Source organism: Hypomesus transpacificus, chromosome 4 (assembly GCF_021917145.1).
Source record: "Hypomesus transpacificus isolate Combined female chromosome 4, fHypTra1, whole genome shotgun sequence".
Taxonomy (NCBI): domain Eukaryota; kingdom Metazoa; phylum Chordata; class Actinopteri; order Osmeriformes; family Osmeridae; genus Hypomesus; species Hypomesus transpacificus.
Window position 1 is genome coordinate 5,121,988 of NC_061063.1, and position 13,360 is coordinate 5,135,347.

General features: G+C 39.9%; 1 protein-coding gene across 1 annotated transcript; it reads left to right on the forward strand.

The window, feature by feature from the left end:
- The first annotated feature begins 4,227 nt into the window (after positions 1-4,227).
- Positions 4,228-12,897, forward strand: LOC124466833 (sperm acrosome membrane-associated protein 4-like). Its single transcript, XM_047018733.1, has 3 exons — positions 4,228-4,396; positions 10,901-11,011; positions 11,440-12,897. The coding sequence occupies exons 1-3, from the start codon at positions 4,345-4,347 to the stop codon at positions 11,664-11,666; spliced, it is 390 nt and encodes a 129-aa protein (XP_046874689.1). The 5' UTR covers positions 4,228-4,344; the 3' UTR covers positions 11,667-12,897.
- The last annotated feature ends 463 nt before the right edge of the window (positions 12,898-13,360 follow it).

The window sequence follows — 13,360 nt, forward strand, 5'->3', positions numbered from 1 at the left end:
GATTTGTGTTGATCTGATTATGTTCACTTGTTTCGTTTGCCATATGGTCTGTCTCTTCGTCACACCACAGAACCAGAAAGATGTCCGTTGCTCCAAAGATGCCTGATTGGTGTCCATTTATGCCATTCAGAAAAAAAAGGTATACCGTATATGGAAAAGATTAGAATATTCGACGCCATCTTTCAGAAATGTACTCAAATACTGCTGTTCTGCCTCATGGCCACATAGTGTCAGTGGAGAGCTTAAAGCCATAAAAGTAAAAAATACTTTACTTCAGCAACAAGCTAGATATGGTACCTGAAATGTGTTGTTGTTTTTTTGCTATTGAGACTAGACTAGGCTATGAAGGTTCAAATTCCCCCTTTACACCACTCTGCTTCAACACACACATCAGGCTACAAGGAACCATAGCTGTGTTCAGTGGCTCCTTACTGAAAATGGTAAAGTTTACTAACTTGTTTTTCCAGTTATTTTCCACATTCTCTATTGTTCCTCAAATCTATTGAGCTCGCTTCCAGTACTTCCTTTATTTCTCAAAGAAATAGACCAGGCTCAGAGCAAACTACCTTTGTTTGTTGTGAAATGTATATTATACTAAACTCACAAACACCACGAAGGACATGTGCTGTTTGCTAAGTTATGGTATCCTCATTCCAAATTCACAGACTGGGAACTTCCATGAAGCACATCAACTCAAGAAAAGCACAATGAAAGAAGTATGACATACACTGTCACAGTTGTTTTATAACACTGACATTTATCATACTTCCAGTAGATGAAGTTAGAACAACAACAGAGCCAAAAGTACAACTGCAATGATACTCTGAAAAGACTGTGACCATCTATTTCTTAAGAAAAAATGCTTGGGGTTTTCTTCAGTATTTAAATATTTGCCCTATCAACAACAGGTTGCAACAGAGATCAAGCCAAATGTATGGACATGAAAAGAACCAGACAGTCATTCTCTGGTCGAAAGTATTGTCTGGGAACTCAAAACACGAAAGACAGATGAAACTGCAGTGTCCTAAAGGTGAGGAAGCCGGGTAACATGATCTGTTAGGACAGAACAAACGGTTAAGAGATGTGGGGTAAACCATGAAGCTACTTAGGAAAATAACCAGTTTTCTGGAGGGGGAGAGAGGAGTCAATGGCAGTGTTGTTCAGGGTGTGGCCACAGTGGCATTCCATGTGATACTGCCAAATGGCCCACAGAATAGATATTGTACACTAAATATGCCCTATTTGAACATTTAAACACGTTCAAAGAATGACATCATGCTATATACATTTATCATGTGATAAAGAGAAAAGTCAACCCCCCCCCGCCTTTTGTTTTCATGTCCATAATTATAGTTGTTATGTAATGAAAAAAAACCTCACATATCCTTGTTCTAAATTCAACTTGTTTTTCAAGGGAGCAGTAACCATATTACTTTCCATAGAGTACAAGAGGAGAGGCAGGGAGGAGCTAGTGGGTGAGGAGTCTTTTCTGTCTCATAACTTCAAGCCCCAACATTAAGACTAGATTATGTTCCTCCTTTAATCCCTCACTCCCCCTCCCTTGAAACATCTCTTCCACAATCGGATCCCTGGTCTCCCAGGAAAACTCAAGTTTGCTCTTAGTCTCCCATTAACAAATACTCGAAAATTGTGTTTGTGCAGAAGTGGTTGAAGTGTGTACTCTCTGGGCGATGCCCTCTTAAACAATCTTTGAGATAATATGTGACTTTGGATATGGAATTGTTTTTTCACTGAATAGTTTTATTTAAATAATGTGAAAGTACACTATGTGTTTTTGCGGTTGAGTGTCTATATGTATATGGAAATGAATAGAAGGGTGGTTGTACACTTCTATACTATGGAAAACCCTAATGCCATACAGTGAGTAAGGGACAGTAAGTGTCTGACTGTCCTAGTCTTAATTACAGAATGCATGTTACTCATAGTCATGTGAAATTTTATCAGCCACACCCCTAGGAGCAGCAAACAACATCGTTCTCTTGGCTACACACCACACTCAACAACCCAACCATTCCAGCCGATGTCACCACATTTTCGTGACAAGTCTTGATTTCCTTATATTTAATCTCTATCAAGCAGAGACAGTGGGTTTCAATCCTCATCCATTTCTCCTAGAAAGGTAGTGTTACACAGCACAGTTATTGATGGAAGTCTGTTCAAACAAGGAGATTGAGAGCTGCACAAGGGCAGCCAGAGATCTCACACATCTGACAAGGAAATATTGTTTTTTTTGTTGCAAATGGTAATAAAAAAATGGACTAGAAAGTAGATGTGAAATCCAACATCCGGAACTTTGAAGAATGATTTCCTTGATTGACCTGCTGTCCCAGGTGTCTTTGTGTCTCAGTAGTGTCACTTCTTCCCTGTCTTTATCTCTGGGTTGATCAAGAGACAGTTTGATATGCAAAATAAAAATGCTCCTTGAATGTGGCTGAACGATCCACCGGGTATCTTCTCATCGCTCATCAGCATCACTTACTCCTCTTTCTGGGGTTTGATCTAGGGTCCTTTTGCACCACACACACAACTGACTACCATTCTAATGATTGGTGAATAATGATGAGCATTGCTTGATCTGCTGAATGCAGAGGCACAGGTGATTTTGTTAGGAGATAACTGAATAAATTCAACTGGTTTACACAGAGAACTATTGATTAGGCAGAAAGTAATTTCAATAACATACCTCATGATTTAAAAATGACAAATAACAAGTTTCCTATTATCTGTGCATTTCATACTGAAGCATATAAATATCAAATACGGACTACATTTTGATCATGAACACATACATCTTAATTACTTGCTTGTTATTTTATAGGCTGCTCAAGGAATCATTGGAGGAAAGGTTCCACAACCATTTAAATGTCAGATATCATATTTTTACAATGTTTGATGTCTTCCTTTGTCAGAGAGACATGGATAAACCCCCAATGGTTCGTTTCTACATGCAAGAAATAGGACAAAGCATAAAAAAACAGATTTATATAATAATACACTTTAATGATACATTGAAATGGGTACAGATTTCATCCATGCTGTCTGTATGTTCTATCCATCAGGGGGATTATATCTCTATTGCTCTCTTCCTCATATGTCATGTATGTATGTGTTGCATTGAGGAGGTAGCGAGTGCTTCCCTTAGATCATCCACTCCGCCAAAGTCAAACCTACAGGTCCATGTCATTTAACAATAGATGCTCAAATCTAATACGTGATTGTCTTGAGTGAACTCTCTATACTGTCACTTCACTTGTTTTATATTTTGTCTTGAAAGTCAACTTGCAGGCCTGACTGATACAAAAGAGACTCTTGCCATAGTTACAGATATATACTTAATACAGCAAGACTAGACTTGTCTGAAAACAGGAGACTGCATCATCTGATTTCAGCTCAAGCCTTTCCTTGTATTGGAACAATTGGGCTTGCCTTCTGGCACTGAGGGATCTGTTCTGACAAGTCTCAGGTTCAGCATGCAACTCCTTTTTAAACTATGTGTATCCGTTTGAGTGACGCTCTTCCCACCCTTTCTAATGTCATAAGGGATTATGAATATTGTGCTAACCTGTGTTAAGGTAACATTTCATTTTGGAACTCAGTCCAAAATATACAGCTCTGTTTTAAATATCAGGGAAATTACTGTGTAGATTTTACTCAAACACGTGCTAATTTAAGGACACAATCAGAACCCCTAATTTATTTTAGGTAGATATTTGACAGGGTCTCTTGGAAAATCTCGTCCAAATATGGAAATCCTGGGGAACCCTGGTAGCTCATTTGTTAAGGGCTTGTTACATTAAGACGTATTCCTTATGCAGGTGTCCGGATTTGAATGAGGCCATTTCTTGCAGGTCTTCCCCCTCTCTCTCCCTGCATTCCTGTCTCTCCAACTGTCCATTGATAAAGAAAGATGAAAAAGGCCAAATCTAAACATACTTGTACACTCAATCAGGTATTTTAATATGTGAAAGACAGATTATCACAGTAAATCCTCCAACACTGTGATTTCTCTCTTGTGACAATATTGTTCCAAAGAGGTCAAAAATATAAGTGGACTGTGTGAAGTGAATGTATGTGGGTTAAGTTAATCCCTCAATCAATATCTCTAATTTGCTACACCTGCGAGAACAGGTGGGCGAGAGAAAGGGCGTGGGATTTTTGTGGGCTATTGAATCACGGTGACGTTGGGAGAGCGATGGGAAGGGAGATCATAAATAGCGGGTCGGTTGACAAACCTCGTTCTATGATCTCAGTCTAACGGTCTAACGCTACTTAGACACTAAAGAAACTTTTTGAGTTGACGAGACAGATAGTTCGCATTTCATAATGAACAAAATTCTTCTCAGCATTTTCGCAGCCGGACTATTGTTTTCAGTCGGTAAGATGAATAAACATTTTCATATTTAATGACTGCTTTCAGGGGTAGGCTAGATAGTCTAAATGGAATATGTGTCGCTAGCGTAAATGAGGGGTTTAGTTATATTATTCATACAGGCTAACCAATGTTTTTAGGCAATATATTGGCAATATATCTAATCAGGATTTGGACTGTTTGACCGACTGGTTTTTAAGCGTTGAACCGCTATCATAGTTACCCATTGTATTTTGGGGATATGCTACTAAAGTGAAATTATAAAGTAAACATTTACTGACCCGTTTGGATGCCACATCGATATACCAAAACTGTTTTCGGAAAGGCAGCACAAATTCACCCCATAAGCTTGGATACAGACCCCACCTGCAAATCATGTCACAACCTGTAGACCTACTTCATTGCTTAATGTTTGATTAAATAGGCTACTTGGTTTAGATGTCTTCGAGCTGAGTGGGTAAAACGGAAAATGGGTTTGATGACCTTTGAATAATAGTGTTGCAAAGAAAGCCTTGTAGTTCTGCAGAGAACATTTTATTTTTTGTAGGCGTGAAACTAACAATGCTCAGACATTAACACAACTGCCTCACCCCAAGAGGTAGTCAAACTCCATGAACCGCAACCCAGTAAAATCATTGTCATTTTAGATTATTCAACTGCCCTGTGGTAAGGCTCAATTGCCAGTAGGGGAAAATACGGGCTTTGCAGCAAAATGGAACAACAAATCACATCCAATACCTCTACACGGACCGGACAAAATATCGCAAAATAATTTGGTTTGTCAGTTGGTTTGTGTTGGAGTAGGCCTAGGCTGGCCTAAGTATTTTGGTATCGGCCACACGTAGGGCGGGTTTGTGACTTGCCTGAACAGCAGTGGGATCAGGAGTTATAGATGTGATTTTGGTAGGCTTGTGTTACGGCCTGAGGTAAATGCTAGCTGTATTTTAGGCCTAAACCTACTTTTAACAGGTCTAAAATGTGACTCAGAAGGTCAACAGACTGCTCAAGTGTCAGTGAGCTTTGTGTTAAAGGTAGAAAGGTTATAGCCTACATGGACCTGTCTGACATTATACAATTTACATCCGTTTTCATGTTATTGACATTGTCAACTCTTATGTCTATGGGTCCATGATGTTGCCGTTGGAAGTTATTTGAACCATCTCAAACGACATAAGCTGTCTGCCAGTATTACATACCACGACGCCCTCTTGTGGATACCTTAATTGTGCATGCCGTAAAGTAGGGTAGTGGCGGGGATGATGTGCAGTAAATGGCTCGGACCACTGATCTTTCCGGTGAGCCACCAGGGTATGTTTGAACTGATTAATCATCTTATGATTGATCTAAAACACTTAACCCCACCCCGGGCCCAAACCCCTCTATGCACTACCAGAGCCTGTTTAAGGACATTCTCTGCCCAAGTCTTTAGCAGAGCCTGTCTACGGAGAGCCTGTCGACTCCGCTATGTTAAACACTATTGACTTATGCTAAAACCGTATGGAAGCAAATCGTGACCAAAATTCAAATGAAAATGCATTTCCAGAAATGCATTTTCATTTTAAGAATGTGGCTGCATTATTTGACTCATAAATCAAATTAGTATTCAATCATCCTATTTGCATTTTCATTTTCTTCTTTAAGACTGCTCATTCTTTCCCTTAATTAAAATGAAAACGAAAAATACATTTGAAATTTAATTTTCAAAATATGCCCCAGCAAATAGATACCAAAATTCAATTTGAAATGTAAAATTTGAAAATGAAAATGCATTTCCAGAAATGCATTTTCATTTTCAAGAACGTGGCTGCAAAATCGTGACCACATTTCAAATTCAAATGCATTTTCAGAAATGCATTTTCATTTTAAGAACGTGGCTGCAAAATCGTGACCACAATTCAAATTCAAATGTATTTCCAGAAATGCATTTTCATTTTAAGAATGTGGCTGCATTATTTGACTCATAAATCAAATTAGTACTGATTAGTACTGAGCGGACATTGCATTTTCATTTTCATGTTCTGCCCGCAAAGAACTGCCCATAATTCGAAAACGAAAATGCGTTCTGAGCGGCGCAGTTGAGTGACGTCAGTAGCCTCAAATGGGACGGGGACGACCAACCATCCACATCCCGTTCGAGTCCATCGAGAACTATTTATTAAATGGTCTACTTTTTCCTGTGAAAGCAAGCTGTTTCACCTTTGGCCTGGTTCAGACAAAATCTGAATTTCCACAATCTGAATTTGAATTTCCGCAATCTGAATTTCAAGAATCTGAATTCCTGCAATCTGAATTTTAGAATGTTTTATTTTTGGATCAAAATAATTCAGTTGTATTAAATTTGGCATACAAATAATTCAGATATTATATATTCAACAGCAATATATTTCAGTTTTATGAAATTCGACACACAAATATTTCAGATCTTTCATATTCAAATTCAGATACTTTTGTCAGCTTTCTAGCTCCATAAATCCGTTGCTTTGCATCCTCCGACGGATGGTCTGGTGGCCGACAGCAGCTCCGCTATGTCCTTTATTTTTAAACCATTTAATAAATAGTTTTCGATGGACTCGAACGGGATGTGGATGGTTGGTAGTCCCCGTCCCATTTGAGGCTCCACAGCATCCAGCCGTTCCAGGACTGAAGAGAGGTTTACTATGGCAACCTCATTAATGTGTACGTCTGTGACGGCAGAGTATGCAGCCAAGCTCTCTGTGACTTGTTCTACTCGGTCACGGGCATCAGACTCAGATATATTATTAGTTTCTACCAGCTCAGCTAATTCTATCAGTGTCTGCACAATTTGAGGGAGCGCCATGATCTGTGATGCGTCCTCTAAAGACCCGGCAATTCAATCAATTTCCCGGCACATTTGCCATGTAATGCAATGCGTATGTGCACACCGCCCCCTACCGAACAAGATGGGTAGCTCGGTCAGCAGGGAGCTGAAGAAGAGCGGCTACTGACGTCACTCTACTGCGCCGCTCAGAATGCATTTTCGTTTTCGAATTATGGGCAGTTCTTTGCGGGCAGAAAATGAAAATGCAATGTCCGCTCAGTACCAATCAGTACTAATTTGATTTATAAGTCAAATAATGCAGCCACATTCTTAAAATGAAAATGCATTTCTGGAAATACATTTGAATTTGAATTGTGGTCACGATTTTGCAGCCACGTTCTTAAAATTCAAATGCAATTCTGGAAATGCATTTGAATTTGAATTGTAGTCACGATTTTGCAGCCACGTTCTTAAAATGAAAATGCATTTCTGGAAATGCATTTTCATTTTCAAATTTTACATTTCAAATTGAATTTTGGTATCTATTTGCTGGGGCATATTTTGAAAATTAAATTTCAAATGTCTTTTTCGTTTTCATTTTAAATAAGGGAAAGAATGAGCAGTCTTAAAAAAGAAAATGAAAATGCAAATAGGATGATTGAATACTAATTTGATTTGAGTCAAATAATGCAGCCACATTCTTAAAATGAAAATGCATTTCTGGAAATGCATTTTCATTTGAATTTTGGTCACGATTTGCTTCCATAAAACCGAAGTTCAATGTAAGTTAGCCTATTAATATAAATAGCCTACAGTATCCTCCGACCAGCGGTGGCGCTAATACCTCGGATACACATGAAAAAAGGGGCCTGAGGAGAGAGTTCCGGCTTCAGGGGCCTGAGGAGAGAGTTCCGGTTAAGAGGGGCCTGAGGAGGGAGCACTGCATTTGGACCCTTCTCCCTTGTTCTGAACTGGTTGCAGTTCCACTTTAGTTCCATATGAAGGTGCTAACGGTCCAGTGCAGAATGAATGATGGTCTATGGAGCTACCCCTCAAAATCCACTTTTCTCAGGATATATATATTTTTTCTAGTCATTTGAATTTTAAATTCGAAAGGGGAGGCAAAACAAATACACACTGCTGGGTGTTAGATTTTTTTGAAGTCGCCTTTCTGTTCTAAAAAGCCTTTGAAAATGTAATTGACGAATCCCCCACCCCTCGCCCCTCGGTTGAAGCAACGGCCCCGGTGGATGTAGGTGGTATTGCATGTACAATGATTTGTTTGATTCTCGAACCTGGCTCATACTACTAGCTTTTTCATAGAATAATTTTTCCCGATTTTTGCTAAGTTTGAAACCTATCCGAAATGGGTAAACTAGCAACCCATTTATTTGCTTAGTCAATGAAGTTGCCTGCAAATGTGCTCGCGGATACTAACAGGGCACAAGCACAAAAGTTCACATTGGCCGATAGCCGATTTACATGAGCTCTCGGAGCTAGGGAAAAAAAGAGCCACTGTTTAAAGCTAGACCGGAAGACACGGAAGTGGAAAGATGGCCGCGTCCAGTCTCGCGCTCTCGCTTGCCTCACTGCGCCACTGAGCACTTTTCATAGAAATGAATGGGGATGCCATCTTGGAAGACAAAAAGCTTACTCTAGTTATATTAACTCTATGCATACACATTGTACGACCAGAGATTGTTTTACGGCAAGCTCTGGTTACTTCCTTTTCTCTCTCGAGCTATCGACAACACAGCTGACAGGTTGGGCTATCCTTGTCAATACACATGCTAGAACGAGTTTTGGGTTGACACTCGTTGTCACGAGTTGTGACATTCTGATTCTGCTTCGGATGCCACCAAGCGGGATCTCTTGGTCGTAGTCAGTCCTTCACTAACCAATCAGCATTCATTAGCAGAATGCTAGCGTTTTATAGGCAATAACAACTCGCCCTGTCAGAAATGGAAAGGACATGAGTGCTCGTTCATTCAATTTTCGGCCCATGAATTATCATGTTGAACATATAAAAACTACAATAAAATCTGAAATTTCTCAACGACAATCAGGTGAAAGACAAATTTAGCCGTTTAGCTCCACAGGCTCCTATTCATTCTGCACTCTACCGCGATCACTCCCAGTGGAACTCTGGTGGACCTGCAACAAAATTCAGGCTCTGGTCGCAGTTATCGCCATATTAAACATTCTGTCTGTAGCCTACTGTTTGATGCAGATTCGTGCTTTTTTGGGGGAAGAAGAGTTTACCTGACGATCAGTTTTAACTTTACTTGCAAGTGATCCCATTGGGAATAACCTGTTTGGAAAGGTTTTCTGATGAACAATTGTACGAAATGCGAAAAGACATGCATGACTATACAATAGCACTTTATTTTTGAATTAATTTGCGAAACTCATGTCTTTAATTTTTTGGCATAATGAAATAACACCTAATGACTCGTTATGAGCTTTTTTGTGGATTAGGAATGACCAGATGTCTTCTCTCCTCAAAGGGGGTGATACTGTTTCAGAATAATTGCATGGATGAGACAACCCATCTGTTTTAGTAGTTGACTGTCTTTGTGGTAAACGTTTCATAAGCCTTTGACGCAGCAGTCCATCCATCTTTGTGACCCTGTGACTCATCTTGCTCCCAGCCTCTGTACCCAAAAACCTGTGGAGTCACTTAAGTCATCTAACCTTCATTTGGAAATGATGTGCCATGGCAGGAATGCAGCTCTGTGTGATGGCACAACCAGTCAAGTGGGGGTGGGTATAGTGTGGAAGTCACGAGTGCCAGGGAGACTCGCTAAGTAGGTTTTTTTGGAGCAGTGTAGTTGAGGTCTTTTTTATCAGTCACCTACTGAGGACAAGTAATACTCTACCGGTGTCATCTGTCAGACTTAACATTTACACTTAACACTTGCATTTAAAGTACAGTGACTTGGAGTGAGGTAATGCAGTCAAAGCTGTAGTAAGGCTTAATGGGTGTGGTGTGTTAGGAGGGTGATGTTGCAACCCCCGTTTTGTTGCTTGTGGGAAATTCCATTTGATTTTAGGGATTGGTGTGTCAGTCAATGCTTAAAATTGTGGGTGTGGCGCTCGTCAAACTGATCATTTTTTACTAAATTGAGGTGTGACCGAAACTAGTTTTGGAGGAAGATGTTGGCACGCAGTAGTTTGTTTTATGATCCCCCCCCCTTTTTGCTTTGCCTCTCATTGTTACCATTTCATTATCAGTTTCATTAGTGAAGATAATTTGTTCTTTGTCCATAGTAGCTTAATTTCAACAACTCGAGCTGGTCTGTGTGGCGTGAGATTCATGTTGTACAAAAAAGGCCGATGCGGTTTGGATTGTGTCACACCAGACTTGAAATGCAGGTTGTCCTCCTGTAGTAGTGATGGGAAGGATTAACATGGAGTTCAGGCCTACGGTTACCTTCAAGGCAGCTTGGGGACCTTGACATGAAGCCCATTTGAAGTTGAGGTCTGAGGAAGATCCCCAACATGTTCCATTTGTTCCTGCTTCTCGAGTCTTCTGAGGCCACTCACAGCCCCACCCAACGCTTAAAAAAAAAAAATCGGACTCAAGAAAAATTATTATTGAAATGTCGTCAAAAAGAAGACTGCTGTAGTCTCTAATGTGACAAATGTTGATTAGTGAAAATTAATAGACTTTTCTGACTAGTAATGGACACTGTTTTGTTCCCTGCTCCTTTGTTTCTCTTGCATCCCAGGCCATGCTCTGCAATGCTACAAGTGTGATTTTGGCCTGGGGAACCTGTGTATAACCTCCAAAGTCACCTGCGATGCTGGCCAGAATTGTTTCAGTGGCATCGGAAAAGCAGGTAAGGACCCCAACATGGATGCCTGGCACAGGTCAGGGTTGTGGCAGTGTCTTGGCTTCCCAAAAAGTCTCTTCCCCCTACTTTGGAAATTGAATCCTGCCTGCAAATATGGAAGCCGCATGGCAAACATCATGCGTATTTCTGTTTTCCGTCTGTGGTCTGAGTCACCCGTTAGGAAAGTCCCCTGTGACTCAGAGCTCAGTCTACTGCTGTGCTGAAGGAGTGAAAGGCTTTATATCAACCTGTCTTTTCAGGTTGTAGTAATTTCCATATACAGTTAGTTAGTCAGACCTAATGATGTCTGTTAAATAAGGTATTACTAAGCAAAATTGTTGCCACAAATGTTCAGCCGTCTTTATTGTCATTTTACTTGCTCAAGTGCAACAGGCATGCATCTTTTGATTTGATCTGTCTAAACCTTTCTTCAGCATCTGCCATCGATATCAAGAGTAAGGGCTGTCTTGCTGTGGCTGAGTGCAACAAGACGTCCAGTTACAATCTTCCTGGAACCACTAACGCCACCGTCTACGCCGTGACCAAGACCTGCTGTGATTCTGACCTTTGTAACGCTGCTTCCAACCTAGTTCACCTCAACACCTTTCCCCTGGCCCTCCTCACCCTCACCAGCTTCCTTGTGACCAAGGTTCTGGTGTAGGGAGCATGAATGCCCCCCTCCAACACACACACACACACGGTAGTAAGAAATATCCTTCCTGTACACAATTCTCATTGATTACCAAGAAACGTATGTATTTATAATTTCTCCTCAAACTAATACAATTAAGGACATTTTGTCTCTAGTTTCTAGCACTATCTGTATTGAATTACTTTAGGATTGCGTCTCGAGGTATCTTTGGTGGAAATATTTGTTTAAAAGGCTAACTTTAAAATGCGGAGCAAATATGCGTCACATTCTTGCATTGTTTACTTTTGTTATGGAAAGCATCCTGTCTAACCTGTAAGTCCAACAAAACCTCTCACTGATACTCTAGTTCAGGAGGCACTAGTACACCAGGGTTCAATACAATATCAGAAGGCTTCAGTGTTTTTCACTTCATCATGGATAGTTGAATTGCTTTGTATGCTGACAGAAATATTGAAACGATCCATGGCAAGGAACCATTTTGTCCACCGAACATTTCTGGCATTGTTTACTCTCTTACTCCTAAGTGTGAAGTCATGTGTAATGGTCACCACTGCTTGTTGCCATACACCCAGGCTTTACTATGCAGCCAACAACTAGGCATTGAATAAGTGATTCATGTTCTTGACTCATAATTGCCAGGGATAGGATAAAAGTAGGCAAAAAATGTGTTTCTTTAAAGTTTTTCTATAGGAATTACTGGATCATTAACTGAATGAAGCTTGATGACTTTGCCAGTTCACCTCTTGATACGTTTGTGGGGCTTTTACTAGCAACTGCATTTCCAGTTTGATCATTTCTAAAAAGATTAATAAATGCATTGACCAGCTTTTCCTAGAAAGGACCATTGATTGCGATATCTTGATTTAACTTTGGATCTTGTTTTTGAAAGTTCTGCTTGTTTCTCAGTGACCATTCTGCAAGTTTAATGAGATAATATTGTGATTATATTTATAGTATAATATAAATATAGTATAACAATCACTATATAGAATATAGTGATTGTATTTATCTTGTAAGGTTGGGAGAGAAATGTCAGAACTTGTTTATCATCTGGGAGTCATTCCCGATTAACTGAAAATGGTGTGCGGATAATACCGGCTGGTACAATCAGGAATGACTTTCTTGTTTAAGTGGACATCCTCCTGAAATGTTTCAACTTTTGTATGTGGGAAATTTGTCTCTGATCGATGTCTTTCAAAACTATGTAAAGAATTCAATAAATGTAACTTTTTAAAAGAAACTCTCCTCTTGAGTGGTTATTTATCCACTTGGGTCAGACCTTCTGATCTGCCTAACATTGCTTTCCTTCTCAGCTGGTTGGTCATACAGGTTTTTCATGTCTCCTGAAACAGAATATTATTGTCAATGGAGTTCATTTTAGGTTAAGTGATATCTTTCAAGCTACAGTTTGAGACTAAAGCCAAACATGCAGTTAGTGCGATCATCTTGGACACTTCTCTGGGCACTGTTTTGTAGTTTCCGGTTTCTTGTGGTATGTTAGGTGGGTGTTTTCAAAATACCCTCCTCCTGACATCACTCTCAGGTTGTCTTTTCACCAGAAGAACCTCCCTTTACTCCACCCTCTCTGGCAGTATATAAACACCTGGACAAGACTACTTTCTCACTCGAGCCTGTCATTTCATCCATCCACCTGACAAGTCAACAAGTAAAACAAGATTATTTGCAAACAAGAAAATCAAGAT

What these genes read in the sequence shown, in the direction of transcription:
- LOC124466833 (XM_047018733.1), top strand. Translation starts at nt 4,345, where the DNA reads ATGAACAAAATTCTTCTCAGCATTTTCGCAGCCGGACTATTGTTTTCA. An exon ending in CGGACTATTGTTTTCAGTCG is followed by an intron (nt 4,397 to 10,900) that starts GTAAGATGAATA and finishes CTTGCATCCCAG; the next exon opens with GCCATGCTCTGCAATGCTAC. An exon ending in CAGTGGCATCGGAAAAGCAG is followed by an intron (nt 11,012 to 11,439) that starts GTAAGGACCCCA and finishes ACCTTTCTTCAG; the next exon opens with CATCTGCCATCGATATCAAG.